This window comes from Trichomycterus rosablanca, chromosome 14 (genome assembly GCF_030014385.1).
Source record: "Trichomycterus rosablanca isolate fTriRos1 chromosome 14, fTriRos1.hap1, whole genome shotgun sequence".
Taxonomy (NCBI): domain Eukaryota; kingdom Metazoa; phylum Chordata; class Actinopteri; order Siluriformes; family Trichomycteridae; genus Trichomycterus; species Trichomycterus rosablanca.
Genome location: NC_086001.1, coordinates 13724242 through 13739210, shown reverse-complemented (window position 1 = coordinate 13739210; position 14969 = coordinate 13724242). Strand labels below are relative to the sequence as shown.

The window sequence follows — 14969 nt, the reverse complement described above, 5'->3', positions numbered from 1 at the left end:
ATGTTGATCCATTTATTCAGGTTGAAGTGTAAAATTTTTAGTGATGCAGCCTACCACCCATCGGGGACATATACACAACCAGGTGTAAGGAAAGAGCCACCTGCATCTTCCGTGACCCCACCCACCCCGCACACTGACTTTTCACCCCCCCCTTCCCTCTGAAAGGAGGCTGCGCTGCATCCAAGCAAAATCAACAAGACTAAAAAACAGCTTCCTTCCGGATGCAGTCAGCAGACTGCTGAACTGTTCCACCCCTCATATACTAACTATGCACCAATCACTTTAAACACCTGTGATCTGGTGCTGCCATTTTCTGCTGCTATACTTTGAAATCATGCACTTTAGATTCACATAAAGCTGCTGTAGTTCTTGTGCAATACTTGCAAATGTAAATATTTAAAATACTTTATCTTAGTTATTTCTTCCAGTCTAAAGTTTTATTTTATACTTATATATTTATATATATATATATATATATATATATATATATATATATATATATATATATATATATATATATATATATATATATATATATATATATATATATACATATATAAGTATAAAATAAATAACATAGTTATTGTTATTTATATTTTATTATGTTACTGCATTTGGTTCTAATCATGTACATGCCTTTGAATGACAATAAAGCTGAGTCTGAGTCTGAGAAACGTGATACCCGCAATCAAATCTGGCAACCTTAGTTAAACAATACTAACGAGTAATAGACTGCACAATCTGGCAACCCATGTGTGGATGCGCGCAGAGGCGCTTCAGAGCTCAGAGAGGGATGAGGAGAGAACCTGCGCGCTTTCTGTTAGATGGATGCTTCTAACACTGGATACATTTATATTTATTATTCCTTGACGTTGTTTTAAATAATAACACGAGTGTACGTTTATGTTTTTAAATGTTAAATTAGTTTTGAAAGGAAAAGCGTGGTGCACAGAGGGTAAACTCTGGTTTCTGGACTTTACCATGGCTCGTATGGACATAAAGAGACTAAAAGTGAAATAAAAGAGGCATGGACGGGTCTGTAAACTCCTCGTTGGAATGGGAGAGCCAGTATTCACAGGGTACAGTGGCAGGACTGGCAGCTCTGGTAGCTTTTCTGATTGTATTTACCGTGGTCGGGAACGCGCTGGTGATGCTGGCGGTGTTAACCAGCCGTGCGCTCCAGGCGCCGCAGAATCTTTTCCTGGTCTCCTTGGCGGCCGCTGACATCCTGGTGGCGGCGCTAGTGATGCCTTTTTCTCTAGCCAATGAACTGATGGGCTACTGGCATTTCGGAAGGGCGTGGTGTGGTGCGTACCTGGCCCTGGACGTCCTCTTTTGCACCGCCTCCATTGGACACCTGTGCGCCATCAGCCTAGACAGATACTGGTCGGTCACACGAGCTGTGGAGTACAACCTGAAACGTACACCACGCCGCATTAAATCTGCTATCTTAATTGTGTGGGTTATTTCAGCCCTCATATCATCACCGCCACTCTTTTCGGTGGTGGACGACCACCTCACGGAGGGTGCCGGGCGGCTCCCACAGTGTGAGCTTAACGACGAAACATGGTACATCTTATCCTCAAGTGCGGCATCATTTTTCGTTCCCTGCCTCATCATGATCCTCGTTTACATCCGTATTTACAGGGTGGCCAAGACAAGGACGAGGACCGCGTCAGAAAAGAAACCCAGTCTTGAAACTGAAAATGGTGTCACTATGGCTACATCAGTGGTGAGATTAAACGGGGAGAAGCTGAACGGGTACTGCCCAGAAGGGCCGGGGATGAACGAACAGCCACGACCCTCGATTCAAGTGGAACAAGATCCGACCTCAAACCTAGAGGCCAAAATTTGGAAAGAGAAAGACGAAACGCCAAGCAAAAGCCAGGGCAACGGGTCAAAACGGGGATCATCTTTGGCGTCGCTGGCATCCGAGACCAGCAGGCGGGTGTCTCGTGCCAGCAGCCTGACCCGGGATCTGTTCTCATCTCGTAAGAGTATAAGCGGGAGAAGGAAGAGCAGCGCGGGAAGCAGCGTGAGGAGGAGGAGGGCTTCTCAGGTGCGCGAGAAACGCTTCACCTTTGTTCTGGCTGTAGTGATGGGCGTATTCGTTCTCTGCTGGTTCCCGTTCTTTTTCAGTTACAGCCTGTACGGAGTGTGTCGTCAGGCTTGCCAAATCCCCGATTTGCTCTTTAAGTTTTTTTTCTGGATTGGGTACTGCAACAGCTCCCTCAACCCTGTCATCTACACCATCTTCAACCAGGACTTCAGACGAGCGTTTTACAAGATCCTCTGCTCACCATGGAAAAAATCATTTTGAAGACTCTTGCACTGAACACTGCAGGCATTTTGAACTCTATACACTGAGGAGAAACTCATTTTCCAAAAACAGTGACAGAAAAAAGCTCAACAGTCATGGAGAACCTCAGTGGAAGACTGTAAATGAAGGAGGAATATTACAGACATATGTTGTAATTTCCAGAAGCCATTATTTTAAGTCCTGTACTAAAAAAAACTTAGAATGGAATTCTTTGGGGAGTTGTTAAATTTCATCAAATGTTAATAATACGCAACTATACACCGATCAGCCATAACATTAAAACCACCTAAGAAGCACTTTGTAGTTCTACTATTACTTACTGTAATCCATCTGTTTCTCTGCATGCTTTGTTAGCCCCCTTTCACCCTGTTCTTCAATGGCCAGAACCCTCACAGGACCAACTACAGAGGAGGTATTATTTAGGTGGTGGATCATTCTCAGCACTGCAGTGACAATGGTGTGTTAGTGTGTGTTGTGCTGGTGTGAGTGGATCAGACACAGCAGTGCTGATGGAGTTTTTAAACACCTCACTGTCACTGCTGGACTGAGAATAGTCCACCAACCAAAAATATCCAGCCAACAGTGCGCCATGGGCAGCGTCCTGTGACCACTGATGAAGGTCTAGAAGATGACCAACTCAAACAGCAGCAATAGATGAGCGATCATCTCTGACCAACTAGGTAGGTGTGTGTAATAGAGTGGACAGTAAGAGGACACGGTATTTAAAAATTCCAGCAGCGCTGCTGTGTCTGATCCACTCATACCAGCACAACACACACTAACACACCACCACCATGTCAGTGTCACTGCAGGGCTGAGAATGATCCACCACCTAAGTAATACCTGCTCTGTAGTGGTCCTGTGGGGGTCCTGACCATTGAACAACAGGGTGAAAGCAAGTTAAAAAAGTATGTAGAGAAACAGATGGACTACAGTCAATAATTGTAGAACTACAAAGTGCTTCTATGTGGTAAGTGGAGCTGATAAAATGGACAGTGATGGTTTTAATGTTTTGGCTGATCAGTATATAATGCAAATTAATAACGACACCCACAGTACTGCAACAACAGAGGTGTTAGAGTGAGAAGTCAAAACGGCATGATCATTTTCTTTCATCTTCATGTTTGACCACGACTTTATCCTGCTCAGGGTTGTGGTTTCCCCAAAATCAGTGGGAGCAATACCTTACCACACCCCAACAGGACACCAATCCATAGCCTTGGCCACCCCCAACCTCACACATGACTGTGCGATATCATTGCTGGGGATTCGAACCCTTTATCCCAGCAGTTTTGCAGGCTTGCATAATTTACCGCTGCACCAACTTTAAGTAATGTAAATGTAACAACCACCCAATAATAGCTGATCAGCAAAATGGCTTTAATCTACATTACTCTGGATTTGTACCTGCCCCTGCCTGTGTATCTGCCCTTTCGCTCCTTCTTTCATGTCCATAAACAATACCAAATAGCTTGGTTGTAATTAAGGCAGTAAAAATGCTTCAACGTGAAATCCAGCATTTTTAACTTTGTGTCTGCCCTTGTAAATGTCTTTGAATAGACCTGTTTTCAAAAGTACAATTAAATAATTGGAGTCTTGATTTGTATTCTGAACCTACAGTATTTAGTATGCAGTTTGGGATGCACCTTGATCTTATTCATGATGGGGCCAAGTTGCTAACTTATTAAATCACAGCAGTCACAGATAGAAGTGAAATGTTACTAACAAAATTTCAATTTATAAAATTAAACATAAATATACTATATACTAACCACCATTGTATTAATCATAGTACACAGCTTGGCGCTTAGGTGGTGAAGTGGTCTTTTTCACTCGACGAAGCCCAGCAATGTATTGGAGCCCCGTTTAGAGTATTTCTGCGTTTCTGCTTAGTGTTTTATGTTGAAACTGAACCCACCACAACCCTGATCAGGATAAAGTGGTTAAAAAAATTAAATAGTACAAAACTAACATTTGGTAATGGTTAAAAGCTGACTTGCATATGTTACAGGTAGGTATGTACACCGATCAGCCATATCATTAAAACCACCTCCTTGTTTCTACACTCACTGTCCATTTTATCAGCTCTACTGACCATATCGAAGCACTTTGTTCTACGATTACTGACTGTAGTCCATATGTTTCTCTACATGCCTTTTTATTAGCCTGCTTTCACCCTGTTCTTTAATGGTCAGGACCCCCACAGGACCACTACAGAGTAGGTATTATTTAGGTGGTGGGTCATTCTCAGCACTGCAGTGACACTGACATGGTGGTGGTGTGTTAGTGTGTGTTGTGCTGGTATGAGTGGATCAGAGTTTTTAAATACCGTGTTTACTCACTATCCACTCTATTAGACACTCCTATCTAGTTGGTCCACCTTGAAGATGTAAAGTCAGAGACGATCGCTCATCTGTTGCTGCTGTTTGAGTTGGTCATCTTCTAGACCTTCATCAGTGGTCACAGGACGCTGCTCACGAAGTGCTGTTGGCTGGATATTTTTGGTTGGTGGACTATTCTCAGTCCAGCATTGACAGTGAGGTGTTTAAAAACTCCAGCAGCGCTGCTGTGTCTGATCCACTCATACCAGCACAACACACACTAACACACCCCCACCATGTCAGTGTCACTGCTGTGCTGAGAATGATCCACCACCTAAATAATATCTACTCTGTGGTGGTCCTGACCATTGAGGAACAGCATGAAAGGGGGCTAACAAAGCATGCAGAGAAACAGATGGACTACAGTCAGTAATTGTAGAACTACAAAGTGCTTATGTATGGTAAGTAAAGCTTATAAAATGGACAGTGAGTGTAGAAACAAGGAGGTGGTTTTAATGTTATGGCTGATCTGTGTATGTTATAACAGCATAAAACTAACTGACCTGCCAGCCTACAGCCAACAAACGCTATGCTGAGAAACTACACTGAGGTCTGTGATAGATCTTCTCATATTGTAGTAATTATTTAAGTATTGGTTGTGATTTGCTGGAAACTAATAGTGAGTGCTCATTAGTCCATACAAGTAGTTATGTTACATGTTTATAAAGATTTATGTTAGAGTTATGGAAGGGTTAGCATTAAAAGCTTTTTCTATACATTGAAATGTCATTATTTAATACATGTAGATTTTTTGTGTGGTTATGTTGTACAATCAAATGCTTAAACATTTCTGTTTAATGTCGATAAAGCTTTAACACTGTCATCCCTCAAGAAATTGCCCCCTCTGTAAAAGAATTCATTTTGATTAGCTTTGATTATCCAGGATAATGAATAACACTGATTTGTAAAAGAACATTTATAAAAAAACAACTGCCCCTAGACTTCCATTGTAAGTAAAATTTGACTTCTTGGTCTTCTTGGACTCCTTTTTTTATTTTTTTTTTTATTTTTATTTTTTATTTTTTTTATTAATTGTTGGTTATGGTGATCACATATACACTACAGATTGGTAAAGACTGGGCTCGTGAGGAGTGAAGTTCCTTGGAATGTGAAGAAATACTGCTTATCTATCAGTCAGGCAACACCCATTACTGGTACATGTTCATGCTTTTGATTTGATTGAACTGGATTGTCCCAGTAATTAAGAAAAACCAGAAGCTGTCAGCGTTTGTTCAGTGTTACAGTAGCAGATGTATTTATTTTTGATGTAAGCACTAAACATGCTGGTTGACATAAAAATTCAACAGATATCCACACGCCTAAGTGTGGCTTAATTATAAGAAGCAGAATTGTACCGTTGGAGGGAATTCCAGTGCACGTATCCCCTTCTGATTTATATACAATCACTTTTTGTGTTTTGAAAGTATTCTGAAGTAGACTCTGTATTAGGTTTCACAGTGGTAAAAGAAAAAAAAAGTGATAGATCGTGGCTGACGGGGGTTGTGTGGGGTGGGTGGCAGAACAGTCTAGCCATTGCGGGGTGTACTTGTCAATGCGCCTTCCATGCTGGTTCCAGGCCAGGATAAAATAAGGAGAGTTGTGTCAGAAAGTACATCTGGTGTAAAACTGCAGATATGTGGACCAGAATGATCTGCTGTGGTGATCCCTAAATATGAGAGCAGACAAAAGACCAGATTTTTTTTTTAATCATACCTGTTTTATAAGCTACATCTACTATATAGCTGACTGTAGCCCATCTATACGCCATTTATCGTTTGAAAGTGGCCACCATAGAACCACCACAGACCACAGACCAGATGTTATTTGGGTGGCTTTCTGAGCATTTCACTGACACTAACACGGTTAGGACATGTGTTGTTCAGGTGCAGCAGTGTGGTTTTAATTTTAAACACTTAATGCCTGGAGGAGTTCAGCACTGCAACCAAAAATATAAAGCCAGCAGCATTTTGATCATGTGATCAAAATAATGACAAATAAAGAGTCCAGTAATCTTAAACGGTATTTAAAAGTCACATGATACATGCATACCAGAAAAACACTGACTACCATTGCATTACTATGTTAGTATTATTGCAGTATTGTGGGGTTCCCTTTTTTATTAATGATAGTGATACAGTGGGATAACAAGGTGTACAGAGCAGCAGATGGGCTACAGTAGGTATAATTGTAGGTATAATTGTATATCCCCAAATTGCATTGGTACTAAAAGTGTAGCTTATAAAATAATCAGTGTACTTGGCAGAACCAACAAAATGATCTGTGAGTGTGAGCAGTTTAATAGTTGTTTTCTTCCTAATTAGTTGCAGTTATAATTCCTAATATATATACACCGATCAGCCATAACATTAAAACCACCTCCTTGTTTCTACACTCACTGTCCATTTACTATATAGAAGCACTTTGTAGTTCTAAAATTACTGACTGTAGTCCATATGTTTCTCTACATACATTTTTAACCAGGTGGTGTGTGTTGTGCTGGTATGAGTGGATCAGACACAGCAGCGCTGCTGGAGTTTTAAAACACCTCACTGTCACTGCTGGACTGTGAATATTTCACCAACCAAAAATATCCAGCCAACAGCGCCCCGTAGGCAGCGTCCTATGACCACTGATGAAGGTCTTGAAGATGACCAACTCAAACAGCAGCAATAGATGAGCGATCGTCTCTGACTTTACATCTACAAGGTGGACCAACTAGATAGGAGTGTCTAATAGAGTGGACAGTGAGTGGACACTGTAAAAACTCCAGCAGCACTGCTGTGTCTGATCCACTCACACCAGCACAACACACACTAACACACCACCACCATCATAGTCACTGCTGAGAATCATCCACCTCCTGCTCTGTTGTGGTCCTGACCATTGAAGAACAGGATGAAAGCAGGCTAAAAAAGTATGTAGAGAAACAGATGGACTACAGTCAGTAACTGTAGAACCACAAAGTGCTTCTATATGGTAAGTGGAGCTGATAAAATGAACAGTGAATGTAGAAACAAGGAGGTGGTTTTAATGTTATGGCTGATTGGTGTATATGTATACACAACTTTGTTGTGTGTGGTGATTAAATCTATCTGATCTAGGGATAAGTTCCTAAGCATGAACCACTACTAGCCTTATGTCACATTTGTCAAAGAAGTATTTGATGCCCTCAAGCATTTTGGGATGATGTTCTGTAGACTCTGTAGAGTCAAATGTGAATCACTTTGGAATATTTGGGTGCTGTTACATCTGGCATAATACAAAGAGCATTCCACAAAAAAAACATCATACTAACAGTGAAACATGTTATTGATTTTGTGATGGTTGGGTATGCTTTGTTGTTTTAGGGTGTGTGCATTGTTATTATTGATGTAATCATGAATTATGCTCTCTACCAGAATATCATAACCTCTTGAGACCCTGCAGTCACATATGGGGACATTACATTTTGACTTTCTTATTTCTTATACCTCATTCAGTTTAACTTCTGATAACTACTTTTGTCTGCCATCCAGTGGTAGTAAAAGTACTAGACAATAAATATGGTAAAAACAGGATGAGAAATGCATAAAAAAATCAAAGCTCTGGTCTTAAAAGTTTAAGGCAAAAGTCTAGCCATCATTATGCTCATTTCAAAGCACAATTGCTTCATGTCTGATCTGAAAGCGACATTTAAATCAAGTCTGCCCCTGATATAACCTTGGGATAATTAGAGTGAAACCACTGTATAAAGTAGGTGCATTTTTAAAGTGCATGTCTGCACAAATTAATCAGGATATTAATGCAATCACCTCAGATTCTGACCGGAGTTTGAATTTGATTAAGTATGCATTACATGTTAATAAAAGCTGGTAATAGATGTGAAGTTGCTTTCAGCATGAACTGCTTTAATACTTTTGTTGAACGGCATAATAGTGACACTCGAACCAAACTTTGCGATCAGGCTTTGATACTTCATTGATATTTATTATCATGGTACGGCATGGTGGCACATCTGGGAGTGTTAGTGACACACAGCAACAAGGGTCATGTGGGCCTGGGTTTAATCTTTCCTGTTCACGTAAGTGTTTGTTGGGTACTTGGGTTTCTGCCAAGCTTTCAAAGATATGGCAATAAGTGGATTGGCTACTTGGCTACTTGTCCACTTTTCCAGATAGCACTCTCTGAACACACTGCAATCCTGACCATTTGTTGAAAAACAAATAAATAAATGCTACAATTTGTATGCAACACACAAACCATAGTCTGTCACCCGTATGGTAGGACTAGATTATAAAAGAATCAGATCAGGGCCGGAATTTGGCATAACCAGCTTAAATCCAACAACTCAGCCTGTTTGTGGGAACATTTCAGGCTGGTAGTGGTGTTAGAGAGAAACTTCTTTGCATCCCCTGACACCAGAGAATCATTATTTAAATGCTATAGGAGTATTGTTGATGTCAGAGTGCATCCCTTTATAGCCACAATATATGGAATGTTATTGAAAAGACATATAATGCAAAAGCCTTTAGCATTCAGATGCGGGATTTAATTAGGGATTTAATTAGCCAGATCAGGTGTTTTGGATCAGTGATTCCCTTTACTGCTCTGCGCTGTTTAGTGTTTTTCCTACTCCAACACACCCACGTTGACTCGGGAAGAGCCTGCTAATTAGCTATATCAGGTGAACACTGCAGGGGAAAGGAGAAAATAGGCACGGCAAGGCTCATCCACAGCCACTATTAGATTGCTATTAGAGTTGAACCCTGCTGGAAGGGGTAGATCCTCAGTAACAGTGTGGTAAATAAATGTTTTTCTCTGATTTACCTTCAGGTGTTTGGCACAGAGTAAGATGCTGAAAAAGTATACATGTATGTTAAAAATACCTCTAAATAACAGTTGGAGATCAGCTGGTTAGGATTTGTGGCAATATTATGCAAATTATAGGACTGACAACAAATGACATACACTGATCAGCCATAACATTAAAACCTCCTTGTTTCTACACTCACTGTCCATTTTATCAGCTCACTTTGTAGTTCTACAATTACTGACTGTAGTCCATCTATTTCTCTTTTTTTAGCCTGCTTTCACCCTGTTCTTCAATTGTCAGGACCCCCACAGGACCTCAACATAGCAGGTATTATTTAGGTGGTGGATGATTCTCAGCACTGCAGTGACACTAACATGGTGGTGGTGTGTTAGTGTGTGTTGTGCTGGATATTTTTCAGAAAGTCCAGTCTTGAAACATTTGGTTGCAGTTTTTGCCACCTAAGGTGTCACAATCAGTTATTAGGTTCAGGGAGCTTAATAATAATAATAATAATAATAATAATAATAATAATAATAATAATACATTTTGGGCACTTAGATGGTTTAGATTAGCTGTAAAACCTTCTAGCACACCAGAGCTGACATCTCAAACTTGTGAGCGGGCTGGTTGCCTACACGAATAGTGATTGGCTCATTTGTAGGGTTGGATGCCGGAGGGGAATCCTCATTACGACCTCTGCTAGCTGATTGTGCCTTCACAGAGAGAGGTTAATAATGGGATCAGTGCCTGACTCCATGCACGAAACTGAGCCCCATATAAACCCTCCTTGTGCAGGTGAAAACTGAACACGTGTTGTGGGGTGTGTGTGTTAGTTAAGGCTCTCCTCAGTCAGGAGTGGAAATCAGGAAAATACAAAAAAAAAAATAATAATAATAATACATTTCTAAAAAGTTGGCATAGTGGGTAAAAAGTTGGCATAGTGGGTAAAATGTAAACTATGTGAGTGAATAGTCCAACCATTTAAGACAGTTTGTTCTGTTCATTATTGTGTAGCATCTGGGTTTTTTTTACATTTACATAATTAAAATATTTAGAAAACTCAAAGAAATCTTTGTACCTATTTAATACTATTGGCTTTTGATCTTTCAGAGAGCAAACTGACATGCTTCTGTAGTAAATACAGCATGAGTTTAGAAATGTGTAGTGTTACCTGTCTTGGTGAACACAGGTTTTTGATTCATCTAAAAATGCAAGTTAAAAAAAAAACTTGTAAAGCAGGAGCCAATAATTAACAATATCCAGAAACTTCTTTGGGCTTAAGTTTATCTAAGATAGCCTTTAGATGGATGGATTGTATTGGATTGTATTGGATTGGATGGTGGATGGATGGATTGGATGGATGGATGGATGGATAGGATGAATGGTGGATGGATTGGATGGATGGATGGATAGGATGAATGGTGGATGGATTGGATGCATGGATTGGATGATTGGATGGATGGATTGGATTGGATTGGATTGAATGGATGGATGGATTGGATGATTGGATGGATGGATCGGATTGGATTGGATTGAATGGATGGATGGATTGGATGATTGGATGGATGGATAGGATGAATGGATTGGATTGGATTGAATGGATTGGATTGAATGGATTGGATGGATGGATGGATAGGATGAATGGTGGATGGATTGGATTGGATGGATGGATAGGATGGATGGATTGGATTGGATGGATGGATAGGATGAATGGTGGATGGATTTGATTGGATGGATGGATAGGATGAATGGTGGATGGATGGTGGATGGATGAATGGATTGGATGGATGGATTGGATTGAATGGATGGATGGATTGGATGATTGGATGGATGGATGGATGGATGGATAGGATGGATGGATTGGATTGAATGGATTGAATGGATTGGATGGATGGATGGATGGATGGATGATTGGATGATTGGATGGATGGATGGATGGATGGATGGATAGGATGGATGGATTGGATTGAATGGATTGGATGGATGGATGGATGGATGGATGGATAAGATGGATAGATAAGATAGATAAGATAGATGCATACCCTGGACAAGATAAGATAGCTGGATACAATGGATAGACATATAGACTAGGTAGGTAGGTAGGTAGGTAGGTAGGTAGGTAGGTAGGCAGATAGACAGACAGACAGACAGACAGACAGACAAGACAAGACAAGACAAGACAAGACAAGACAAGACAAAGATAGATAGATAGATAGATAAATAAGATTAGATAAGACAGACAGACAGACAGACAGACATACAGATAAAATAAGATAGATAGATAGATAGATAGATAGATAGATAGATAGATAGATAGATAGATAGATAGATAGATAAAATAAGATTAGATAGATAGATAGATAGATAGATAGATAGATAGATAGATAGATAGATAGCAGTTTAATGTTTATATACAGTGTATCACAAAAGTGAGTACACCCCTCACATTTCTGCAGATATTTAAGTATATCTTTTCATGGGACAACACTGACAAAATGACACTTTGACACAATGAAAAGTAGTCTGTGTGCAGCTTATATAACAGTGTAAATTTATTCTTCCCTCAAAATAACTCAATATACAGCCATTAATGTCTAAACCACCGGCAACAAAAGTGAGTACACCCCTTAGTGAAAGTTCCTGAAGTGTCAATATTTTGTGTGGCCACCATTATTTCCCAGAACTGCCTTAACTCTCCTGGGCATGGAGTTTACCAGAGCTTCACAGGTTGCCACTGGAATGCTTTTCCAGTCCTCCATGACGACATCACGGAGCTGGCGGATATTCGAGACTTTGCGCTCCTCCACCTTCCGCTTGAGGATGCCCCAAAGATGTTCTATTGGGTTTAGGTCTGGAGACATGCTTGGCCAGTCCATCACCTTTACCCTCAGCCTCTTCAATAAAGCAGTGGTCGTCTTAGAGGTGTGTTTGGGGTCATTATCATGCTGGAACACTGCCCTGCGACCCAGTTTCCGGAGGGAGGGGATCATGCTCAGCTTCAGTATTTCACAGTACATATTGGAGTTCATGTGTCCCTCAATGAAATGTAACTCCCCAACACCTGCTGCACTCATGCAGCCCCAGACCATGGCATTCCCACCACCATGCTTGACTGTAGGCATGACACACTTATCTTTGTACTCCTCACCTGATTGCCGCCACACATGCTTGAGACCATCTGAACCAAACAAATTAATCTTGGTCTCATCAGACCATAGGACATGGTTCCAGTAATCCATGTCCTTTGTTGACATGTCTTTAGCAAACTGTTTGCGGGCTTTCTTGTGTAGAGACTTCAGAAGAGGCTTCCTTCTGGGGTGACAGCCATGCAGACCAATTTGATGTAGTGTGCGGCGTATGGTCTGAGCACTGACAGGCTGACCCCCCTTTTCAATCTCTGCAGCAATGCTGACAGCACTCCTGCGCCTATCTTTCAAAGACAGCAGTTGGATGTGACGCTGAGCACGTGCACTCAGCTTCTTTGGACGACCAACGCGAGGTCTGTTCTGAGTGGACCCTGCTCTTTTAAAACGCTGGATGATCTTGGCCACTGTGCTGCAGCTCAGTTTCAGGGTGTTGGCAATCTTCTTGTAGCCTTGGCCATCTTCATGTAGCGCAACAATTCGTCTTTTAAGATCCTCAGAGAGTTCTTTGCCATGAGGTGCCATGTTGGAACTTTCAGTGACCAGTATGAGAGAGTGTGAGAGCTGTACTACTAAATTGAACACACCTGCTCCCTATGCACACCTGAGACCTAGTAACACTAACAAATCACATGACATTTTGGAGGGGAAATGACAAGCAGTGCTCAATTTGGACATTTAGGGGTGTAGTCTCTTAGGGGTGTACTCACTTTTGTTGCCGGTGGTTTAGACATTAATGGCTGTATATTGAGTTATTTTGAGGGAAGAATAAATTTACACTGTTATATAAGCTGCACACAGACTACTTTTCATTGTGTCAAAGTGTCATTTTGTCAGTGTTGTCCCATGAAAAGATATACTTAAATATCTGCAGAAATGTGAGGGGTGTACTCACTTTTGTGATACACTGTATATATACATTTTTCCTTGTTTATGCTTAAAATTACAAATTAAAATATTTTCATCTAAAACATTATTTGACCAAATGTATGTGGACACCTCGCACAAGTCACTTATTTATTACTATTTATTCTATACACCTGTTAGCAATGTGTGTGTTTAACTCAATAATTAGGAGGGGTGTCCACAAATCTTTGACCAATTAGTGTATATGAAATATCCAAAAAAGTTGGTTTTCTCCTACTGTATACTGGTTAGTATTAGGCAGCATTAATCACATTATAAATATGTGTCATTTTGTCAATGGTTTCTATTTGCCTCATAATAGAACATGAGCACCATACTCATACTAAGTATCTATTATGTATTATGCAGAGCTGAGGGCAGCAGGGTGTGGGGGTAATGTGATCCATAATTTATTTCTTAATTTAAGGAATCAATTGCAGCTTAATGAGAAACAGACAAAAATCCTGGTAGAGTAAAGCTAGGGGTGTGTAACACAACTTGTGTTTTGAGCCTTAATTAGAGCCATATTTCACAGTAGGTCTTAATCTGTGCTACTGTCAGCATGTTCTTAGGGCAGTTGGAATTATTGGTTGGATCAGAAAACTCTACCATGACAGAATAAATGAGATTTTACTTTGGTTAACCAGGGATTACATAAATATACTGGAAAAGAGTAACTCTGGTGGTGCAGCATTCTATTACTGTAGCTTACTACCACAGAGATTCGGGTTTGAATCTCAGCAGTGTTGTTGGCTGACTGGGCATCTACACAGACTATGTCTGAGGGATGATGAGTGCTTTGTTAGCCCCCTTTCATGCTGTTCTTCAATGGTCAGGACTCTCCCAGGACCACTACAGAGTAGGTATTATTTAGGTGGTGGGTCATTCTCAGCACTGCAGTGACACTGACATGGTGGTGGTGTGTTAGTGTGTGTTGTGCTGGTATGAGTGGATCAGACACAACAGTGCTGATGGAGTTTTTAAACACCTCACTGTCACTGCTGGACTGAGAATAGTCCACCAACCAAAAATATCCAGCCAACAGCGCCCCGTGGGCAGCATCCTGTGACCACTGATGAAGGTCTAGAAGATGACCAACTCAAACAGCAGCAATAGATGAGGGATCGTCTCTGACTTTACATCTACAAGGTGGACCAACTAGGTAGGAGTGTCTAATAGAGTGGACAGTGAGTGGACACAGTATTTAAAAACTCTAGCAGCGCTGCTGTGTCTGATCCACTCATACCAGCACAACATACACTAACACACCACCACCATGTCAGTGTCACTGCAGTACTGCAGAATGATCCACCACCTAAATAATACCTGCTCTGTTGAGGTCCTGTGGGGGTCCTGACCATTGAAGAGCAGGGTAAAAGGGGGCTAACAAAGCATGCAGAGAAACAGATGGACTACAGTCAGTAATT

At 40.9% G+C, this 14969-nt stretch overlaps 2 protein-coding genes across 2 annotated transcripts in view; both read left to right on the top strand.

The window, feature by feature from the left end:
• LOC134326126 (sodium/potassium/calcium exchanger 2-like) overlaps positions 1-14969 on the top strand; it is a 129879-nt gene that overhangs the window by 12024 nt on the left and 102886 nt on the right. The gene's annotated exons all lie outside the window — the stretch shown is intronic.
• On the top strand, positions 1028-2320 carry LOC134326135 (alpha-2C adrenergic receptor-like). The gene has a single exon (XM_063008342.1). The coding sequence runs from the start codon at positions 1028-1030 to the stop codon at positions 2318-2320; it is 1293 nt and encodes a 430-aa protein (XP_062864412.1).